General features: G+C 35.3%; 2 protein-coding genes across 6 annotated transcripts; both read right to left on the reverse strand.

Moving 5' to 3' along the window:
- Positions 1-910: 910 nt before the first annotated feature.
- Positions 911-11,962, reverse strand: EMB2394 (Ribosomal protein L6 family). Its single transcript, XM_086458506.1, has 3 exons — positions 11,810-11,962; positions 10,668-10,976; positions 911-1,488 (listed from the first exon to the last, which is right to left on the reverse strand). The coding sequence occupies exons 1-3, from the start codon at positions 11,848-11,850 to the stop codon at positions 1,152-1,154; spliced, it is 687 nt and encodes a 228-aa protein (XP_086314632.1). The 5' UTR covers positions 11,851-11,962; the 3' UTR covers positions 911-1,151.
- Positions 11,963-16,310: 4,348 nt separating this feature from the next.
- Positions 16,311-19,848, reverse strand: LOC147391993 (cytochrome C oxidase assembly protein). Of its 5 annotated transcripts, none has more exons than XM_086417084.1 (5): positions 19,729-19,830; positions 19,421-19,469; positions 17,350-17,552; positions 16,715-16,841; positions 16,311-16,606 (listed from the first exon to the last, which is right to left on the reverse strand). In XM_086417084.1, the coding sequence occupies exons 3-5, from the start codon at positions 17,535-17,537 to the stop codon at positions 16,523-16,525; spliced, it is 399 nt and encodes a 132-aa protein (XP_086273210.1). In that variant the 5' UTR covers positions 17,538-17,552; positions 19,421-19,469; positions 19,729-19,830; the 3' UTR covers positions 16,311-16,522. The 5 variants fall into 5 exon arrangements, with proteins under 5 accessions (XP_086273210.1, XP_086273209.1, XP_086273207.1 ...); XM_086417083.1 differs by having other exon boundaries at positions 19,364-19,469; positions 19,729-19,819; XM_086417081.1 differs by having other exon boundaries at positions 19,261-19,469; positions 19,729-19,819.
- Positions 19,849-23,237: the final 3,389 nt, after the last annotated feature.

Here is a 23,237-nt window from a genome sequence, read left to right on the forward strand (position 1 = left end):
TTTTCTTTGTTTCTTTTCTTTTTCTTTTTTTTTTCGTAATTGATTATGAGATAATTAATTATTTTATTGGTTGCCAAACATTTTTTTTTTTTAATGATGGGTACCTCCCCCGGGCACGTGCAACACCCGCACATCACACGCACTGGGTAAGTGAGTGTACGCCCTCACAGGTGACCCCAAGGAAATATTGCCCTGCTCATATTGGGTATCAAACTCACAAACTATGGGTTGCCAAACATGGTCAAGAACACAAATTTTCCATTATGGGTCTGTAAATAGAGTATAATCCTCATAGTAGATTATGAGCCAAACTATTTAAGGGCTGATTTGAGAATTGTATTTACATTTACTATTGAAAGACCACGAAAGTATGTATCGAGTACGAAAGATTTTAAAGCACTTTTATCCCAATGTTTTCCCCCTATTTGTTACTTTTTTTGTTTTTTCAAACAAGCATATTTAGGGCCTTAAATCATTTTAGTGAAAGAAATCAATAATTTAAATTTATTTTTACTTGCTCATATTACATTATCTTTTTTTTAAACCAATATCTAGTTGAAAAGCATCAGTCAACCCTTTGTTTGATAGCATCAACTCCAGGGCTCCTGCGTATGCCACATGGCATTATTTCAGGCCACCGATGCATGTACATTTGGTTATATAAAAAAAATGATTGATTGGTAACAATGGATGTGAATTAGAACAAACCATGTCTTTGAGACAACTTGTCAATTCGTCTTGCCGGTGGACGATACCAAGACAGCTTGGACGAGTCCTCTTGGTCTCGAATGAGATTTAAAACCACGATTCAAAGGGCCTACAGTTTGCTTGGCTTGCTTCTCTAGTGCCCATATTTACCAAGAAATCTTCTAGATCAAAAGATAAACCCAAGGAAATGATCACAACCATCTAATTTAAAGCCAATATGGATTCGATAAACAAGTGAGTATGGCCGAATATGAAGAGCAACACTCCTGTTTGAATGGATTAATGTTTCAAGTCAACAACAACAACAACAACAAAGCCTTTTTCATCAAAATGCAATAACAGTTTAGCTTCAACTGTCATGCAAGTACATTGGATTCTGCTGATGCAAACTAGACTACACCGAAAGAAAAACCAAATGGCAAAAGAAACCGAAGGTTACCCATTTATTTCTTCTTCCCGGCCTTCCCCTCTTTTCTTCTTACAATCTCGTCTGCATATTTGACACCCTTCCCCTTGTATGGCTCCGGGGGTCTCCATTTCCGAACTGAGGCAGCAAAGTCACCAATGGAACACTTGTCGTATCCACTAACAGTAATTCTGGTGTTGTCCTCCACCTTCACTTTTAGGTCATCGGGGATTGTCATCCTAACCGGATGAGAAAACCCGAGATTTAATACCAAATCTTTATTTTCCAACATTGCACGATACCCAACCCCAATTAATTGAAGTTTTTTCTCAAATCCTTTAGAGACACCAACCACCATGTTGTCAGTAAGAGTCCTGCACCAAATCAAAGTGATGAGGAAAATAAGATTCGAAGAAAGATACTGGACCAGAAACAATTTACACCAATAATACATATAATCCATAATTACTAAAAATAAATTCCTAAAGTGTGTGATCCAACACATGGCAGAAGGCATTAAATAATAATCGTAGGACCATATCTCAGAAGTGATATTGCAATGGAGGAGTAAGTGATTTGGGGACTCATCACTTCTTGTACACGGAGCGGATTTTATTCAAAGCAGTCAACCAAATGAAAAAAGAAATTTTAGCACAAAACTTCGGGGGTTTCAAACTACTCTATGAAGGAATTGTAATGATGGCATAGGAGCACCGAGCCATAAAAAGACTTAACCGGAAAAAACCCATCCTTACTACCTTCCCAACATCCAAAGATCGTCATCCCTAAAATGAATGGGAACAACAGATAAAAGTCCAGTGAAATGAGTAACAAATTCAATTTCCTGGTCATCGAAAGCATTCTTGAAACTCATGCCCTAAGACACTGCATCCCTATCCTGTACCATGAACCTATAAATAGACATTTGATTTTTTAAATGAGATTTGAAAAATGTTGACATGGCTTGGCGATTTGCCAAACCAATGATCTTCACAAAAGCGAATTCTAGATCCTTTGGAACTCTACCTTGTTTTCAGGGAAAAAGAAAATCATTTGGAACCTACTTCCTTTTGCGATGACCTGGGGACTTCGGTTGGAAAGAAATAAGAGGATCTTCGAAGGGGCTACTTCTTCCACTAAGGATGTTATGTTGTATGTTCTAGGGTGGTTATTTTTTTGGTGTATACTTTATCCCAATTTCAAAGGGATTTTCTTCGAGGATGATGCTTGAGCTCTTTTCTTTGATTGGTTATCTTGACTGATCGTTGTATCTTCTTGCTTCTTTCTTTATGATATTTTAATTATCAAAAAAAATTCTAGATCCTTTCCCCACTCTAAACACAAGCATGTTAAGGAATTTGGGGAGGATCTTAATGATACCTTTCTAAACCTTGCAACCAAAAGAGGATCAGACATACCCATTTTGCCAATAAAAACGCTTCTATCCATACCTAACTAAACAACTCTTCTTCATCAGCCATTACGTTCTTATCCAAACTGCCATAGACATTTCACCATAACATTCATGCTAAATAACCCCCTCTTTCTTTTTTGGAAGGCAAATGCAGCTCCAACCAACCAGATGGAACTTCTTTTTCCGATCTTTTTTATTTGATAGAAAGTTGTGAAAGAGCTATCCAATTGCGCTTTCAAACTCTTATGCATTGTAAACCATGAAAAGAAGTTTATTGGAAGGCTTGCGAGAAAGCTTCTGATCAGATTCAATTTCCCCCTTTTCGATACATAATTTGACTTCTAAGATCCAAGGTGCCTCCCCACCCATTCTATAACCAGGTCCTAGATAGACTTACTATTGTATGTCAACCCCCAATCAAAGGTCAAGATATGATGAAGGAAAATACCTCCCTTAACAACCCATGACACGTGCAGGGATGTCGATGGAGGTGAAATTCCTAACCCCAAAAACCTTGCATTTTTTGGAGATTAATGGCCAATCCAGATGCCACCTCAAATCTTTTCCTCAGTTGATCACTCCACGCAACAAGACCAATGTGTTTTCTGCGAGTTGGAGGGAAATAATGGGACTTCCTTACCCCAACACAAAAACAATAACAATAGAACCATTGAAGAGACACTTTCTAGTTCGTCTTTTGCTTATAAGACTTAATTCATCTTTGACCAAACCTCAAATGGCTTAAAAAGTACCCTAAAAAAATTCCAATAAATGTAGAAGTAAGCTTTGTCCAGACCAATTTTGCACACCACCCCCTAAGGCTATCTTTTCCTCGAATCAATGTACTCATTTGCAATTAGAAGGCTTCATATGATAAGAGTTATGCAACATCACGCATACCAACTACATCAGCCATGCGATTAAATGGCTCTGCTAGTTTGTCCCCAGGTTAATGGGTGTTTTAGTCATACCCCTCCACAATATGGAGAATATTTGAGATACATCTACTAATAGAAAATGACCTGTATACCTCATCTTAACCATGTAGCCAAAAAAAACCTTGGCTTATTTTTTTTTCCCTAAAAACCAATCATAATCAAACTTGATTTTTTCATCTTCAAAACCAGTAACCTTCAACCTTACGATTATATATACTTCAACCTTCAAACCTCAAGGTAAGATAGGATTTGCGGAGAAGTAGAAAACGATAGAATTTTGGGTAGAAAAATCAAAGGTTTTCTACCACTTGTTAAGACAAGATTCAAAATGATGGATTGAAGATAGGGTTGAATAGATCAGAAGAAGTTTACCATGTAAAAGTTAAAGAGCTTGGAGATAACACAATCTGAGAGAAAATCAAGGGTATTTTTCGCCCCAACCTTTCCAAAAAACCCTTTATTTTTCTACCCAAAATTCCATCATTTTCTACTTCTACAAAAATCCTATCTATCCTTGAGGTTTAAAGATAGAAGCAAATTGAACCTTAAGGTTGAAGATGACTGATTTTGAAGAGGAAAAATCAAGGACGAAGATGATTGATTTTGAGGGGAACAAATCAAGGATTTTATGCTACATATTGAATAAAGGGTATGCATATCCTTTTCTGTTAGTAGGGGTATCTCAATTATTCTCCGAGAGGGGTGTGTCTAAAACATCTATCAACTTCATAAAAGTAATGTTGGAATTTGACTTTGATATGGCAAATATATGTGACTTTGCATAACACTTATCACGCGAAAAAACTCCAAGATTTGTCTTATTTTAATATAATCATCCTGATAAGGCCTAATGGCAATCGAAATAACAGACTTCAAGATGATCTTGTCAGTAGCACCAACCAAACTAAGCAGCCTCAAATCAGTTATGTCCTCTGCCATAATTTCTTTGAAATTAAGGCTGCAAAGTACTATTAGAACAATAATCAAGATAACCTTTCTCATAAAACTCATTGATCACCAACATTAAATAACTTTTGATTGTGTCCCAGTATAATTTGGAATTGAAAAAGTCATCTAAGCTCAAAGCTTTCCCATTGCTCATACCGAATATAAATTGAAGAACTTCATCTTCTTGAAACAGTCTTTCAAGCTAAGTTTCTTCCATCGAAGTCTAGCTAATCCAATACTGCTCACCTTCCTCAAATGGTTTTTCAAGCCAAGTCTGTTCCATCAAGGAAATTCAATAAATCAAACTAATCCAACAATGGATGAGAAACATATTCCTTAGGAACACAACTTCCTGCAAAATTCCACTCTAACATCCCTAATATTGTCCACCCCTTCCAACTATAACCCCTTCACCTTAATCCTGGATAGGAAATTTATTCTCTTGTGAGTGGACACAATCCTATAAAACAATTTATTGTTATTATCCCTGTCCTTCAGCCATTGCACCATAGATTTTTTTTTTTAATTCTAACTAAAATCCTCTATTGCTATACATCTTTGGTATTTTGCTTTAAGGTTGGTCCTAGTCCTCTTCGCCTCATCTGATAAGTTTCCCTCTTCCTCCCACTTACCATTCCTTTCAATATCTCCCAAACTCCTACGTCTTGGACTCCTCAATTCTACCAAAAGGTTCCCGATTCCAAAGTTTCAGATTTTCTTGGATGGCCATCAAGGTACTCTTGAAAATATAGTCTAGCCTACCAAAAATGAAAACCTCATTCCACCATAAGTAGATTAGCTCCTTAAAATTTTGGTGAAGTAGACACATGTTTCAAAATGGAACGACATTGTGTGGAGATTAACCTTGCTAGACTTTGAGGCTAATCGGACAATGATCTGAACTTGTATTTGGCACAGTTACTTGAACTTGTAAGTTGAAATGCCCCTTCCATGACGATGAGACAAGAGATTAAGTTTGTTAAGATTGAAATATCTTGATAGTTCATCCAAGAGAAAGCATTACCTCCAAGGTAAATGTCCACCAAGAAATTTCAATTAACAAACTCAACAAATTGCCTCATGTTGGTGGTAACCCCACAACCTCTTTTCTTCTTGAAAGATATTTGAATGACATTGAAGTTCTCCCCCACGGATTTGCATAAATAAAATAGAAGAAGCCCCTTTATTTCATTCACAACCTCAATAAAAAAATTTATCCCCATTTTGTTTCATCTACAACCTCAATAAATATTTTATCCAACACCAAAGTTATTCCACCAACAATACCCATAAGGTTATCCCAACACCTATTTCCCATACCTCACAACTCAATATTAACTTGATTAAGCTTGGATTCCTGAAGTACCAGAATGTGAAATTTTTCTGATAGAATCATAGACCACCACAACTCTTTTCCCCTTCTCTTTGAGATCCCTAACATTCCATAGGAATAATTTAGTTGTCATTATTAACTTGAGAACAATATCCTAAGCTACTCTCCCGTGAGGATTTCATAGGAAACTCAATCATCTCTCCCAAGATTACAGACTTTTTTGACAAACCTCAACTTGTGTTTTTTTTTTTCCTTTCTCTATATCCACTTCTAGATTAAAGATACCAATCAACTTCCTAACTCTCCTCGTAGTCATAACATCTTGTGCACTAACACAAATAATTGAAGGCAATTGCCCCCAAGTTGTGAAATTCTACTTGGTTGTATGGCAACGTCTATCCCGTTTGTGCCATGAGAAATAACTTCTTATTGAATAGAAGTCCCTTTATGCTTTCCCTGTACGTTTTGTAAAAGCATGATATCATTGCCCTTCTCAGAGATGGATATCTGGACAACCCCACTTATAGACAAACATCTAGAATATGTTCCAATAGCCAACCAAGCTCACTTATTCTGTCCTTGCCCACTAATCCCCTTGTTATACCTTTTTTGTCGACACCTTATTCAGTTGTTCCTCGGGATATCCCAGACACAGAGAATAGACTTGATTTGTATATTGCCACTCGAAGTATACATCTTGATCAAACGCATAGGTTCATGGTGTAGGATCCAAGTTATAGCTAACCAAGTTCTTTTATGTATCTACAACCACGAAGGTGTTGAATTCTACAAACCTAGACTCATAATCTATAGAAATATTGATTAATATTTAGGGAAAATTATGAAAAAAAACCTAATAAAAAAATTATTTTCAAAAAAGAACCTAATTTGTTGCAGATTACAAAAAGAATAATAAACCAACCATTCAATGGCCGGCCCTTCTCTCTTCTCTCTCTCCCCTAAATTTTTTATAAAAAAATTCAAATTGAAAAAAAAAACAGCCATTTAATGGCCTATTTTTTCTCTCTTCTCCTTTCTCTCTCCTAAATTTTTAAAAAAAAAAAAAAAAAAAACAGCCATTTAATGGCCTATTTTTTTCTTTCTCTTCTCCTCTTTCTCTCTCTTAATTTTTTTATAAAAACAGCTATTGAATGACCAGTCATTCTCTCTCTTCTCTCCTCTTTCTCTCTCCTAATTTTTTTTAAAAAATTCAAATTTAAGACCATTCAATGTCTGGCCATTACTCCCTTTTCTCTTCTCTCTTTTCCCTTCTCTCTAAGAACGAAATTTTTTTGGCTTCTATTTCTTCTTCAACTTCTTCACTAAGGTAAATCGAAATTTTTTTTTTATTATAAACATCTCAAGATCTTGATCTTATGATCTTCAAATCTTACTAAAGGTGGTTGAGTTCAAGATCTTGAGATGTTTATGATAAATAAAAAAATTCGATTTACCTTAGTAAAGAAGTTGAAGAGGATGAAGAAGCAAAAAAAAATTCGTTCTTAGAGAGAAGAGAGAGAAGGGAAGAGAAAGAAGAGATGAGGGAGTAATGGCCGAACATTGAATGGACTTAAATTCGAATTTTTAAAAAAAAATTCAAGAGAGAGAAAGAGGAGAAAGAAGAGAAGAGAGAGAATGGCCGTTTTTTTTAAAAAAATCAAGAGAGAGAAAGAGGAGGAGAGAAAATGGAAATAAACAATATTCAAAAGTATATGACTTTAGTGTGTATAAAGTGGTGAAATCCGAGGTGTCTGACAAGGGTACTCACCCTTTAGAAGAGTTCATGCAACATGCAACTCTAACCCAACCAATGTCACCCTTAAAACAATGGAGCTATCTATCATTTTTTCTACCCACTTACCAGCCAACTACATTTTCCTAATCCAAACATTCCACTAGCACCATCATCCTCAAAATGTCATTCAAGTAGGTTGGGTACTTTTCCCAACTACTTGGTATATGATTAACTTTAATGGAATGGCACGAGGAAGCCTAGGCATTGCCAGGATGGTGTCTTATTGGAAACTACGAAGGTTGCTCCAAAAAAGTTGGCACAACCGACTGGGTACACATCAACATCCTATTTAAATCATGAGCTCTTAGCAATGTCCTTTGGTTCATCTTCTCCCTCACAATCCCCTTTTGAAAGAGTCCAACTCCATAATGATCAACAAATTGCAGCATTATGATGATGCTCCTAGGCATCTAGTTTACCTCACTGCAGAAATTAGATGATCATACAAGAAGCTCCACCAATCAAAGTATTATGCATGTCATGCGGGTAATTAAGTGGCAAATGTGCTCATCAACTTTGCTGCTGCTCATAATTTTTTTTTTTTTTTTATAAAAAAAAATATTGTGTTTAAAACAAGTTTGTACCGATTAAATTGAGGAAAAACATAATTTAGAAAAGAAAAAAAATACGGGTCTTTACCTTTTAAACACATTTTTATGTTTTAAACATGATTTTTCTGGGGGGGGGGGGGGGGGGGGATGTAGGCCCATAGTTAATTTTTGTGGCCATATGGTTGTTTGTGATTTGGTTCATAAATGTTGTCTAATGAACGATTTGGTGATAATATCTTGATTTTGAAGTTTAATTTTTTTTTAATAATGTGTTATTTTGCTCAAAAGAAATGTCACTGATTACACTTTTTTAGCATCATAAAATGTATAATTACGTGTGGAAATAGATTATCCATAAAATTGAAAAGTTAGAATAAATGTATATATCCCTCTCTTTATGTGTATTACATTTTTCATAATTTTTAATACATTTTTTTCTCGTTTATTTCCCTTGTCATTTTAAACCCATATTCCATTTTGATGACTATGCCGCTAACTATAACCACCGCATAGTTCTTTGTAGCTCTAAATTTGTATGAAATTCTCACCCACCCCACTACGAACCTAGTTTCTCCTCCACGATTTGGAGACAGACAGGTTGGTAGATATACTCCCTTTCAACTTCCAGCCATCAAATAGAACATGAGTTACCAAATCAAAAAGAAACCTCCTGTCCCTCCCATACCTCCTTGTGATCCAGCTATCAGAGTAATGTTATCCTCGTTAGATGATCAATTCTGCAATAGACATATTTTTGTTCATGGGGTAATTAATATCAGAGTGTTTTCAAAGTATGTTGGGTCATGTTGTACCAAGAATTTTCTTTGTTGGGCCTTAGTTCTTATATATTGTCTTTCGGAAAAAGAAAATGATTGTTTCACCATCACTATCTTCATTCTACAGCCAAAGCAACTGATATTCATTCACCATTCTGGAATATTACTTCAACCATGATTCACAATAAACTTACCCTAACTGAATCTGTTAGAGAGGTATGCCCATTGACTCTCCAAATGGTGGGAGACTCACAGCCATAATTCATAATGATTCATAACAAAATCATTACCGAGCTTCATTACAAATGAACGAGTTGAATCTGTGATGTCCACCACTTCTGAATATCTCCTCCTTGTTGACAATTTTAAGGAATGGTCAGACAGACTATTCCGAAAGAGCTTGTTTGAAGCACTCTGCAGAGATGGCTAATACCACATTCTCCCCTCCTGGGCAGGACAACTGTATAATCTTGTAGAGATTATGCAGATGTATTTGTCTCTATCTACTATATTAGGTACAATACAACATCCATAGATAATTTTATGTTCTATTTCTATTTAAACATTCTATAATGTATGTTTTGTGCATGTCTATGCAGTCATACAGCCCTAGTAGTAAACCAACTGCATACAAATTAAAATGTATAAGTACAAAATTGAATTTCTGATAAAAATGAATAAAAACTAAGGTTTCTAGATAGTTTATAATCCCATGATACAATGCCAGCAAACCAAATTGGAATATTCAACTGGTATAGTTAACACCATAAAAATAAAATAAAAAATCTTCTCAACTTGAGGGAAAGAAAATGATGCACAGTAGTCCAACACATTAATGCGGCTAACATATCCTAATGCATTTGTGTTGATTGTTGGGCAGCGTCCCTTAGGCCAGGTGCCAAGTCAGCTGTCCATACTGCGTATTGCAGAGGTGCGTCCAGGACACCCTGTCATGTTGCCTGATGCATAAGTGCTAAAGGCTCACCGACACAACTGAAGGTGATTGTCACATGGGAACCACCTGTCTGAATCCCTAATAGGTTCGCCTAGGGGAACAACTGAAACCTTTGATTAAAATGCTCTAACTCTAAAGTACTTCTCAAGCCACCTAAATTTCGAATAACTTACCCAAGAATCCAATATTAAGTTGAGAATATCCATAAAAACTTTTTGAACTAATAAAATAAAGGTATACCAAAATCACAAGAAGAAAAGGAAAGTGGGACAGACACAATATTCCTTACAAGGTACCATTTTTACACACAACAGATATATACATATTTATATGGGGAGTGTTCGATGTCATATAAGAAAACAAACATTGTGCCAAACATTTTTCAATATATGGGTAGGTAGTTTCGGAATGGGATGATTTTTTGTGAGGATGATCTCTATGGCGAGGAGATCATCCTCACAAAAAAATCAGCCCATTCTGAAGCCCACTTTTGATGGGGTTAGAAGTTTCAGAATGGGCTTGATTTTTGTGAGGATGATCTCCTCACCATAGAAATCATCCTCACAATATATCAGCCCATTCCGAGACTTGTAACCCATATTTTAAAAAAGGTACAGCACAATGTTTGATTTCTTATATGGCCTTTGAACACCCCCCCCCCCCCCCCCCCCCCCCAAACACAAAATCCAATGGTTGAGATTTATCTTGAGACAAGTATCTTTGAGATGTATGTTATCAGGATACATATAAATCTCAATTGTTGGATGTTGTGTTTAAACGGTCCGGATTATGTGTTCTCTCATGAATCATTCTTCATGAGCCACCAAAGTACTAGTAATTTACCTAAAAAGCCCATGCATTTGGTTGGCTCTTCTAGTCTCCATTGCCTTGCTGACTTTCAAGCTCCCAGATTCTAGCCTCTCTAGCTTCACCTCACGTGGGTAAGTCCTCGAAAGTTCCCCCAAAGGACCCTTTACTTTCAAAGCCTGGCCTTCCAGTGCGATTGTCACATTGGATGGCACTTCAATAGGATGCTTCCCTATTCGTGATTCTTTGCACTCCACAGCCTTCCAAAGGTACCCAACTCGAGTGACAGGAACACTAGCTACATGGAATCTATTTCTCTCGCCCAAAAATACAGATTTCAAATTGCTGAAACATGATAAGCAGATACTAGTTTCAGATTTTTCAAGTTAAAGCATCTGTACAAAATAGCATTAACCAGCAAATACCTATTTAAAATTTCTGACCTTAAACTACTCCAACTGGTCAAACAACACAAACTCATCAACTAAACCAAATTATATAGTACCACGAAACATGGTGATATGAAAATCCATCGTGCTCTAATTGAACAACTCTAAATAACTGAACAATGAGAAATTTTCGAAGTAGACATAAGAAGATTTTCCCACCCCAGGATTTCATTTTTAACCCGCCCCGAAGTTCTACAACTCCCTGTTACACATGCATATATAGACTCCAGAGTGGAAAACAGGGATATGAGGCTTCCAAATGACAAAATTGTATCATATATGTTAAGAATACAGCATGAAATGAGAAGATGGTATGATAGAAGTATTTATACAGTATTAAATACTGGGGTACAATATAACAGACCATGTTATCCCAGTATAAATAAAAATCAGATAAGAAACTCATTCCAAACTTCCAAGTTCACTTTTACTGAGAAATGTAATCAAATAATTTATATGCAAGAATAAAAAAAATACAAATTAAGCAAAGACCCAGATCAAATTTTTGAGAGATTAACTTTCTTAACTAAACCAATTACTCAAATATCCAAAACTTGCATGCTAAGATCAAAAACCATTGCAGAATTTCATGGTTTCACACATGTTTACACATCAAAGGTAGTTTCTTTATGGACAACACCACACACAGAAACAACTGAAACCCAAGTTCAGATTCTTCAAAAATCACGCAAATGAGATGACAGTAGATTTTATGATTAGAAAACTCACCAAGATTGGAAAGAACATGTGAGTGAAGAAGAAGAAGCCATGGCTGGTTCTGAGCATCAAAATAATGGGCTCTTTCTCTCCCCATTGCTCTATTATCCACTGAGCCACTGAGGGGATTTCTGCAATGACCAAAATACCCTTCACATATGGAAATCTCAATCTTCAATGCGATAATGATATTATGGTCCCGGAGTCATCAAACAGTACACGATCGGACGTCCTCCCAAATGCCACGAGTAAAAGTCTAACTATGATGAATTTTCGATCGAGTCGTTCTAAACTGACTTCCTTTGACACTGCACTGATGTGGCAGTGTTTAAAGAACCATTTTTTTTTTAATTTTTTTCAAGATAGAATAAAAAAAAATCTGTGATTTTTTTTACACAATGTTGAGCGTTGTGTCGAAGGAAGTCAGTTCAATATTTTCCTTTTCAACCAACTATTCCAACTAGGGGTGTCAATGGGTACTCATTCACCCGAATTGAAATTAGAATTAAAATCCTTGGTTTCGATTCTCTTTTATTGGAATTGATTAGAGTGGGGTCTGAAATGGATCCAAACCATTAGATTCTATCCAACAGGTACCCATGAGTTTTCGAAACCGATTTATTTTGTTATTTCTTGTTATACTATAGACAGATGACTTAAGATATTTTTTTTTTGTTTTAAAATAATGCAAATTAAATAAAGTTGTTCAAATTTTCATATAAATCATTGATTGAAGCTTAAAATGATCAGTCTCTTCTAAGAATTTATTACTTCGAAAAAAAAAAATTTGTAGTTTTGAAAAAAAAATATTAACTTATGTTTTAGTATAACAAATTATAACTAAGTTAATAGATATGTTAATTTTTGAAAGAAAAAATGTGTTTTCAAATCATTATTCAATTCTCGAGAATAACAATCGATGGGTATTTGTATCTTTTTGTGGTTTTGATTTCATTTATTTTGAAGTCAGACCTTGATTTAACAAGAATCAAAATCGAAATAAATATAATGATTACAATTTTAAATTTCTTAGGAATTGTCTCATTTGCACCCTTTATTTCCATCCCTAACCATAGTTTTAAAACTCGGTTTCAGATCTTGTCTCGTCCAGGTCTGATATCGAGTCATTTCAAACGAGTTTTTCGATATATTTGAGACGTCTTGTTCAAAAAATCAAAAAATTTAACATGAGGTATTAAATCTCGATCAAAAAAGTGACTTGTGAGTTGATTTTGTTCAACTTCGATACCGAGTTAACTCGGACAATATATCTCGGTCCGTACAAGTTTTAAAACCATGTCCCTAACCAGAGAGGGAAAAAAAACAAGGGCAAAAAGTTAATAGTAATTTTAACTGTTGGACTTGAGAACGTTTTCTATGCTCTAGGCCCATTATACAGTCCACGACCTTAGAGAAAAAAAAAAAAAAAAAAGCTTACAACAGTATGATATAATGGTTTAATGATCTTGAGAATTTATGTTTTTAAATGGGTCATCCAATCTTGACTCCAATTGTGAAAATAAATGCACATGTTTATTCATAATCCTGATAATGAAAATATGAAATCCAACTATTGAGATTGATCTGTCATCCTAATCATTAGACTTCGACGTTTGGATGGTTGGGAATGTGTGTGACCATATGAGTTCTTTTCAGTTCACCAATCTTGATTCTTTTTAAATGATAATGCTACTCTCACCAAGGGGTTGACGCTCTCCATCATCATGATCGTTGGGATGGTAGGGTTCCGAAGAAAATTGTATCTCTAAGAAAATGTGAATTTAATATCCATAGAAGATTGAAACTAATCTCGAGGAAATTTGTGTTTCCCGCCCCCCCCCCCCCCCCCCCCAAAAAAAAAAAAAAAAAAAAAAAAATATCATAAATCAATTTACGCCATACCAATCTTATATTTGAGGCCTTAGGCTATATTAAAGAATCAAGGAAATTAATTATAAAATTATATATGAATCCCATCTTGTTCGGCTAAAATGATGAAGGATTACTATCTAACCAAATTTTGAATCACCGCTAAAGCACTCCAACGCACTCTGCAAGTTATGTACTCCAAATTTTTTGAAGAAAATAAAGAGGGAGAGAAGTAAAGAAGAGAGTGAGATTCTCTCTCTTTACCCATTGGCCGTCAAGATGATGGCAATTGAGTAACATCTTACTGTAACTGAATTTTGGATAGAATTAAAAAAAAAAAAAAAAAAAAAGATACATTAAATATTTATGGAGAGCCATTTTGGCTAGTATCATTAGAGTGCAAACTCTTTGAACGGCCAAAATGACTCCATAATAAAATGCCTGTCTATTATGCCTAGCCTGTATTGTGATGGAGTCGCTCTTACTAGGGGTGTACATTGGATTGGATAAATCCGAGAATCGAACCAATTCGAAGTTTTTGAATTGGATTGATTCGGATTGAACACACTCATGGTTCGGGTACGGATCAAAAGAAAAAAATCCGATTGATTTAGTTCGATTTTGGATTAGACATATAATAGAACTAAACTAATCTGAAATCCGAATCAAATTTATATATAATATTAATATATATTTATATCTTTAATTATTAAAAAAACAGAACTCTCGTTCTGTATTTCTCTCTTCTTCCAGTTAGAAGAAGCTGAAAACTCAGCCGCCACCATCGTTCGTCTCTCTCACTCACCTCGCTATCTCGTTGAAAAACGAAGAGGTAACTCTCTCTCTCTCTTAACTGTGTTATGAAGAGGTAACAGTGACACTAACCCATATTACATCTGTGGATTGGATTGGTTTATACGTCACCTTCACCTTTCGTGTTCTTCAATAATACAATGTTGAGTTCTTCTAAGATCTTTGCCTCCACATGCGGTGACTTCGCAATCACCTAGAAGAACTAAGCAAGAGCTGTACCAGTTGAATCTCGACCCACGAAAAGGAAGCTCAACCCTGTATCTTTAAGGAACTTTTCACCTTTAGGTAGCAAATCATTCCTTGAAATTTCTTCTGAAGAAGTCATGTAAGCTGTTATTAGATTAGTTTCTTCCACACCTTTAAGCATATCTTCTCTCTTTGAGGATATGAATTGTGACATATATCGATCTATGGTTTTCTTTGCCTTCACCAATTTCTTCTCCTTCCCGATCATCAACCAACAACATAATTTCCACCATGTTTTAGGAATTACATGCCTATAGTAGCAACATCAATCGCCTTGGAAAATTCGTTAATAGGAAAGTTCCTAGAAAGATAATTAGGATTCTTCCCAAATGTAACAGCAAAAATATTGTCGAAAGCAAACCTCAAGAACACATCTTCCAAATCAGCAACAGATGAGAATCGAGAACCGATCCGAACCAAGATTGGATTGGATTGGATTGGTTCGGTTCTATAGGGTAATTGGATTGGTTCGATTCAAAATTTGTAGAACCAATCATGTTTGATTCAATTCCAATTTTGTCAAAATCCGAACCAATCTGAACTATGTGCACCCCTAGCTCTTATGGCCTTCTTCGGTTCTTCTCATAAATTTTCCCCAAAATCTCATTCTAAAAGGGCAATAAAAAGTAAAACAGTACACTGCAATCTCTGGAGTTCATCTTTGATTCATTTTTTACCAAAAAAATAAAAAATAAAAATTGAAAGATCATTTGAATCATGACCCACTTTTTAACTGGGTTCCATTGTAAATCAAATTTCAACATGATTAGATGAAAACTTTCAGTTCTACTCTCTAAGGGAACTGGGAAGTTTGGGAAAATTAGGTAACACCCCAAAGAAAAGTTTTTACCTGGGATGATTGTGAACATAAGATTGCATTTATCTCTCTGCCCTGCCAAAGGTGAGGATCTTTCAAAAGGTCGGTGTCTCGAGTTGGGGTTTTCAACATGAGAACAGTTTGATAGCTCCTCCCCTTGAGCTAGATCGATCATTTCATACATCACTTTTAAAACATTTACGTGCCGCCCCCCCCCCCCCCCCCCCCCCCCCCACACACACACACACACACACACACACACACACACAGAGGAGCAATAGGAGCTAGCATACATTCATGATCTTGAACATATGTGTTAGTAATTGATCTAGCGCCAGTGGGCAACAAACTAAGAGAAACTCAGTGGCAATGGTCTGGCATATTCAACGAAGACAAATTGCAGTCTTATTATTAGAAGAAAATTCAAGTTTTAAGTAACTAAAAGAGTAAAGACCCATAAGAACTTGGATGAAAATGGTGAAAGCAGATAAGAACTCACTCTCAATAACAGATTAATTGGCTTTGGACAGAATGAAATGGAGTCAAAAAATTAGTTCAGTCGACCTTAAATCTTTTGGATAATGTTTTGTTGCTGATGGATTAAGTGGAGACTCAGTGGCAATGGTCTGGCATATTCAACGAAGACAAATTGCAGCCTTATTATTAGAAAAAAATTCAAGTTTTAAGTAACTAAAAGAGCAAAGACCAATAAGAACTTGGATGAAAATGGTGAAAGCAGATAAGAACTCACTCTCAATAACAGATTAATTGGCTTTGGACAGAATGAAATGGAGTCAAAAAATTAGTTCAGTCGACTCCAAATCTTTTGGATAATGTTTTGTTGTTGACGGATTAAGTGGAGAAATTGCTCAACTAAGACTCATGATAACTAAAATAGAGTGAAGAAATCTTGTACACTTCCATATCATGAGTGTATATTATTGAGGCTTACATGGTAAGAAAGAAAAACTATTGAGAGTCTAATTTCTGCTTGACTTGCCTTCATTTGGTTTGGGGATTCTCTTATACTCATAGTTGTTTATGTCGACTTTATCTTGCAAAGCCTGTACACAAGATGAAGAATTGGTTATGTTTCTACACGGAAGGGTGGAAATAAAAATGTCCCCACTTGTATTGAATTTCATTTTAAGATATATAAGCAAATGTTCTACCTTGAGCTCCTCCTCCAATGATATCTTCTTTGGCTTATACCCTTCCACAGCCCCTGTTCTCGACAGTGCTTTTGTAGTTTCAATGATCTCCCACTCATGCTCATCTTTCACCTTTGCAACATCCTTACTGTAGTACAAAGTCCCACATACATCAAATGAAAAGCCAGAAGTGGGGGTGTGGACTTCAAACAGCAAAGAAGCCTTCTTAAAACCAAAATCATTTCTATAGCAATGAAGCGTATACATAGCAAAAAAAAAACAGATGACCATAAAGGTGGTGTAAACGCATATACGTGGCTCTATTTATAGATCGTACTTGATTAGTAAGATGGTCTGAAATCCAAACGGTAAGAATGTCTCCCCACAGATAAATAAAAATATATAATCTGTATCATAAAACGCAATGGTTGATCCCACTCTAGCTAAAGTTGTGGGGTATAAACGTCCCACTCCACCTACAGTGGAGTGGAGTCCACACTACCCCACTTTTTTGCCTTTCCTCTTCAGCACCTTCAACTCAATTTCCAATGAGTTAATGTTTATTGTCAACCAAGTATCAAGTTGAACTGTGGTTCACTTTATTTTAAGATAGATATGGAATCTTAGTATTTGAACTGTATGTTAATAGCACTAACCTGCCTTGCAAGAGATGGCCAAGACCAAAAGCCCCAAATATGGTGAGTGAAATGAGTGGAAGCCCATATCTGATGAATGGATATTTCCTACCCCATCTTTTGAATTCAGATGCTGAACGTTGAATCTTAGAAGTAGTAGCTTCTAGATTTACCTTCCTAGGATCATCCATTGTTGTTTCAGTAGTCATTTCTCACAACTGAGACTGCATTGTGACGTCCAGATCATTTATTAGTAAAGAAATTCTCACATTGATAAAGAAAAATGGAATCATCCTCTGATATATTGTGCCTTGTAAAATCATGCTTAAAACATGGGAATCTAATACAATAATAAAGTGCTCTGTAATTCATGTTTGAAACATGGAATATTATTTGCAAGTGTGCAAGCATGATTTGGGAGCTGCAGCAGGTTCTCGAAAAAATTATGAAGCAAGAGCAAGGGAAGCATCAACAAAAAATTCTCAATTTTTTTTTTTATTGAAACAGACCACATTTACTAACTTCAATAATGACGCCTCTACGAACCACTAACTATTTCAAGAGATCCATTCAGAATTTCTTTTTTAATAAGCAAGGGAGTTGGTGGGTGAAAATGGGTTTTGAACCCAAGTCACGGTATCAACATTCAAAGAATTCAATCAAATTAGCAAGCTGGCACTTTCGGGTCACAAATTTAATGAAAAATCAAAGTGTGATGGATGAAGAAAACCCCTAATTCAAAGCTAAAATAATAAGGGATGCAAATCAAGCCAGCAGTCATGTCCTGCATCATAAAATCTCATGAATGACAGTCTATTTCAACTGATCAATTCTCATATTCAACTATGATTTAATTTCACAAACATGTCCCCTTGCAATGCTATAATTCGTTACTACTTCCAAAAAATTCCATCAATCACACTGATATCTTGTTTGGATTTGGATTTGAAGTTGGCAAAGACTTAAAAGAACAAATTATAATCAATGGAAGATTTGAAGATTCCTCCCATGAATATCAAAACTTTAACCTTGAAGACAATATTTCTTCAAAGGATGATCCCAATTTACTAGCTAGATTTAGATGAGACTTTCATGGCTATCAAATGATATTGTCATTGATTAGTTTATGATTCTAGATGGTTGGAATTTGACGACATAAAGATTATGTTATGATGTATCTTAAAATCTTGTCTCGAAGCAATGTTTTGGTCAAGAGAAAAATCTATATTGTCTCAACTGAAACATACCAATACATTCTGATATATGTTTCATATCAGTCTCGACAAATACTGATCCATATCAACTGAGGCATTCTCATACTATATGGTATTTTGAATCATAGGCATATGAGTATCAATGTACACCAAATACAACAAAACCTAATCTAATAGTCCAATAGAATTGATTATACTAGCTTTGCTTTCCCATCTTATTGAAGCTTTAGTTTTTAAACAGGGGTTCACAGATTAGCTAGAGACCTTAAATAGTATTGAATCATCACTATGAAGATACATAAATATTTAACAGAATAAGAAGAAAGAATAAAAGTCAAAAATCAAACACAATCATAGTAGATCGCTTTCTAAGAAAAATATTATCAAACACCAAACATAAACCCTAACATCTGCCTTAAAAGATCACCAACTACCATTCAGCAATGAAGTTACTAAACATATGGATATAAAACAAATAAAGAAGATTGCCAAATCTCAAAATCTCCCAATCTTCATGGAGGCTTCGGCCAATTTGTGCCCTAAAAGTGTTCGAAGATGGATTTAAAAGGTTGTTAAAGAGCATCATGAACAGTAACTATTCCATCCTAGCATCAAATATTACTAGACTTTTTTGATCAACACAAAGAAACAGATAGGTATACATTGCATTCAAATCAAGGAAAAAAGAAAAACTGTTTGATTTGTGTTCAATACTCGCCTTCACCTACTAAGTACAAACCGCTAACTCGCTTGCTTAACAAAAATTTAAAAAAAGAAGAGGAAAGATTGGAGGTCTTTATATCTTGAAGGACTAAGTAAACCTGAAAACCTAATTTTTATAATCAGCTACTGACAGGGCATGCTTGTGGAAAAATTACAGTGAGGTCAACGAGCAGTTCTTCATGGTTTTAGCTCTATTTTCGAATTCTGAAACGAATGAACAAAACCCATATCAGAATAGAGCTCAAATAGATGGGTAGTTCCATGGAGTGATTAAATCCTTAAAAAATTCAATCAAGAACAAAATTTAACCATAACGGTTCACCAAAAGAACGTGAAAAATAACAAAAATTATTAAATGGCACAGATCAAAAAGCAGTAGGTGGATTCTACGAGCACGTCATTTAAGATTTTGCGAAAACCTAATGAAGCAATCGTGAGTTTCAAAAAGAACGAAAAAACTGACCTAGTTTTTATTGTGTTCTTCAGATTCATGATTCCGCATATTTCAATCCATCCATCGTCCTTGTTATTGTGTTAATGGAGAAAGAAATTGAGACTAGTGGTTATAATGGAAAGATTCTATTGACACATCGATTTTTTACTTATAACACACTAACATTTTTGGGTGTTACAAGTAAAAATTAGTGTGTTAATAGAAGTTCCCTTACCATTGCTCTCGATGGGCAGGTTTTTGAGTCATACGATATGTTTGGTAACACTTCTTAAGTTTCTTGTTTTCTGTTTTTTGATTTCTAGTTCAAAACGTTTGAATTTATCAAGCGACCCACGTAGCTCTTTCAGAACTTCTGAATTTCGGTTATGGAGTCTGGAATCTAAAACGAAATAAATGAAATCAAAATTTTTGAAATTTGAATTTTAAAGGTGGACCACCTCCATTCAGACTTCAAAAGTATTACCAAACACACACTTAAACTCGTCTAAAAGAGGTGGGCTCAACCTTATACCCCTATCAGGCCTAAGTTGACTAAGTCCTGGGGCAGGCCACTAACTAATTAAGAGTGGGCTTTAGATCCACTCTGTACATTTAGTTTAGGTGATTGATTCATAAAGTTTAGGAACTCAGGACAGTTCAAGTAGCTATACATTGTCTTACCTTGGAGCTAGCGCTCCTTCGTTGCATATGCATTTCACGGATGCACACTTATAGAGAAGACTAGGCCAACCAACTTTTTTTTTTTCCGCTAAGCAAGCAAAGGATTAATGGCTAATAGAAGTGAACATGGGTTCAACGGGAATTGACCTAGGTAATGGAACATTGAATTTTAATGCAAAAGTATGCGTCTATCTATTTATTACAAATATGGGTAGACGTAGTAACGGACTGCGCACTATTAAGTGCTAAACCAACTCAAAATTGACAAGTTAAAATTTTAGAACCCGCCCTACTTTTGAAGGCTCAAAATAAAGGTCCTAACCCTTATTTTTGCAAGTAGGTCAAGGCTCTACCACAATAAGATAGGTGCAACAAACAACATCGGATTTCTACTAAAGTTGATCACAACAAAGTGAGGAATATGGGTAAGTGATGCAAACCTCAACTAATAACATTTGTGGTAACCATTTTTGTCTTTACTTAAGATCGTGATAGTTACTACCAAAATATATAATGATTCTCACGTAACAAAGCAGGGTCCAAGCTCCCAAGCTTATTTAAATCAATATCTTAAAATAATTCACATTTGAATGATATCACATAAGGGCATTCTTAACTAATATCTAACTTAAATTTGAGCTCGACCTGATACCTAGCTCATTTTTGATATACTCCTTAGCTTGTATTTGACAAGTCTAAGCTCGTATTTGATCTCTAGCTTATATATGACCTAAACACAAGCTTGTATCAAATACTTAGCTCGTTTCTAATCTAATCCCTAACTCATATCTGACTTGAACCCGAACTCGTATCTAGTCTCTAGCTCGTATATAATCCCTAGTATATATCTAAATTTAAGCATATTCTTTCACATTAAATAAAATGCAAGTAGGACTTTATCAAATTGATGGGACATCACATGTCAGAATTCTTCACTTATCTACTTTGCATTAATGATTTAAAACATTTATGCATTAGACTCAGATGTTTGCTTATAAGTGATTGACATATCTTTCAAAGCATTCAAATGCATCTCAAGTACCCAACTCATTATACACCTAGACAAGTAATGTGGTGACATGTGTCTCTAAGACTTGCCTATAAGTATACATTCTAAAAACTAAAGAGGGGGGTTGGTTGGTTGGATGAGTTATAATCTCTAGATCACTTAATACTATTCATCTTGTTCTTTATTCATCTTTTTTCTATCTGAGTATTAACTTGAGTGTTAGAGCATCCTTGGCAAGCACGCACTGGGACCTCATCCTCCTTGCCTTCTACCACCGAAAAGTGGTGAATAAGAGGATATTAACTATTGCCAATGAAGAAAAATGTTCATTGGATCAAGATCAAGTCCACCATCAGAAGAGGTCAACCAAGTCAGCACCAACAAAAAATAAAAATCTTTAGATCAAAATCAAATCTACAATTAGAATAATATTCTTATCTCAAGGAGTGGAAGCCCAAAAAAGCCTCCACAACATTATTCCTACCTTGTTCTTGATCTTCATTCCTTCAAGTTCTTCAAGCTTTGAGCAAGGTTTTTTAGGCTTGAAATGGGTTGAGTGGGAAAATTGCAATAATTATTTAAGATTTGGCATAGTATGGACATGAATACTTATACACAACATATCTGATTTTGATTTTTTCGGCACAATTTTCCCTAATTGACTTTTATCCAATTATTAAGATAGGGCATCCAATTTAACATTCGAGCTTCATTATCCATCACCAAAATCTCAAAAGGTACATTTTGTTTTGCCTTGTCATTGTGGACTACTCCGTTGTACATGTCATTACATAATTTGCATTTCATATATTGGTTCTTGAAGACTAGACCAATGAGAGATTTTTTTATATCCGTTCTATAGGATCAGACACGCACTTATACAACAATCTTGCTCTTTGATTTTCATTGGATTTTGCTTCAACTTTTAAAAGTCTTGCCATTTTAGGAATTAATTCATTACAAGATTCTATCACCCTTCAATAGTTAAATCTCAAGAATATATTTGAATTTTGGGAAGGAAAACCAATGGTTTGAGGCAAGAGGTTGAAGGTTTTTTCTTTTTTTTTTCCTCAATGAAATTGTTGACCCAAATAGACAAAGGTTTTATTTTCTCCATCATTGCTAGTTAAGCTCTATCAAGTATCAACAACAAATATTTAGCTAAGAGAAACTCTTGTGGCCCACCAACTTTTACTTACAACACACCAATCCTTCTAAAATTAGTTTACATATAGATTGGTGTGTTAATAAAAGTTCTATTAGTTCATGATCAAAAAAAGGGGTGGGAGGAAACAAAGTGAAAAGAAGATCAAGTTCAACTTTAATCTAACAATAGTCAGTATTTGATTTCTTCTGCTATCATTCTCTCATTTTCATAACTAGTTACGCAGAAATATGGCTTTAAAACTCATTTTGATGTATCATCTTGTCCAAGAACGAGTTTTTTGATACATTTGAGTCGTCTCGTTCAAAAATGAGAAAAATGAACTATGGTTTTAAATCTCGTCCAATACGTTTAACTTGTCTATCTGTCTCATTGGTGGATGATACCGAGATGTATCGGATGAGTCGTCTCGATCTCAGACAAGATTTAAAACCAATCATAGAAACCTAAGTCTAAGACTTTCTTTGATTAGAAGCGGATGTGGGAAGGGGGTGCAGCCATCTCATATATAATATTATCCGCACTTCAAAGTTAAAACACCATATTTAAATGCAAGTTTTTTTTTTTTTTTTGGATTAGGGTATCTCTAAGTCTAGCGGACTGACCTTGGTCCATTGGACTTTGCCCCAACCCGTAAAACTAATTCCTAGGTGTTACACCCCATCCAACACCCTGTTACGTGAC

Source organism: Akebia trifoliata, chromosome 11 (genome assembly GCF_017979445.1).
Source record: "Akebia trifoliata isolate Shusen 1 chromosome 11, ASM1797944v1, whole genome shotgun sequence".
NCBI lineage: Eukaryota > Viridiplantae > Streptophyta > Magnoliopsida > Ranunculales > Lardizabalaceae > Akebia > Akebia trifoliata.

Coding starts and splice junctions, on each gene's coding strand:
- LOC147391993 (XM_086417082.1), bottom strand. CDS start 17,537: ATGACTACTGAAACAACAATGGATGATCCTAGGAAGGTAAATCTAGAA. Junction 16,842..17,349: donor GGCCATCTCTTGCAAGGCAG/GTTAGTGCTATT, acceptor TTTGTACTACAG/TAAGGATGTTGCAAAGGTGA. Junction 16,607..16,714: donor CATTGGAGGAGGAGCTCAAG/GTAGAACATTTG, acceptor TCTTGTGTACAG/GCTTTGCAAGATAAAGTCGA.
- EMB2394 (XM_086458506.1), bottom strand. CDS start 11,850: ATGGCTTCTTCTTCTTCACTCACATGTTCTTTCCAATCTTG. Junction 10,977..11,809: donor ACATGTTCTTTCCAATCTTG/GTGAGTTTTCTA, acceptor ATCATGTTTCAG/CAATTTGAAATCTGTATTTT. Junction 1,489..10,667: donor CAAATGCATGGGCTTTTTAG/GTAAATTACTAG, acceptor GATTTGGTGCAG/GACTCTTACTGACAACATGG.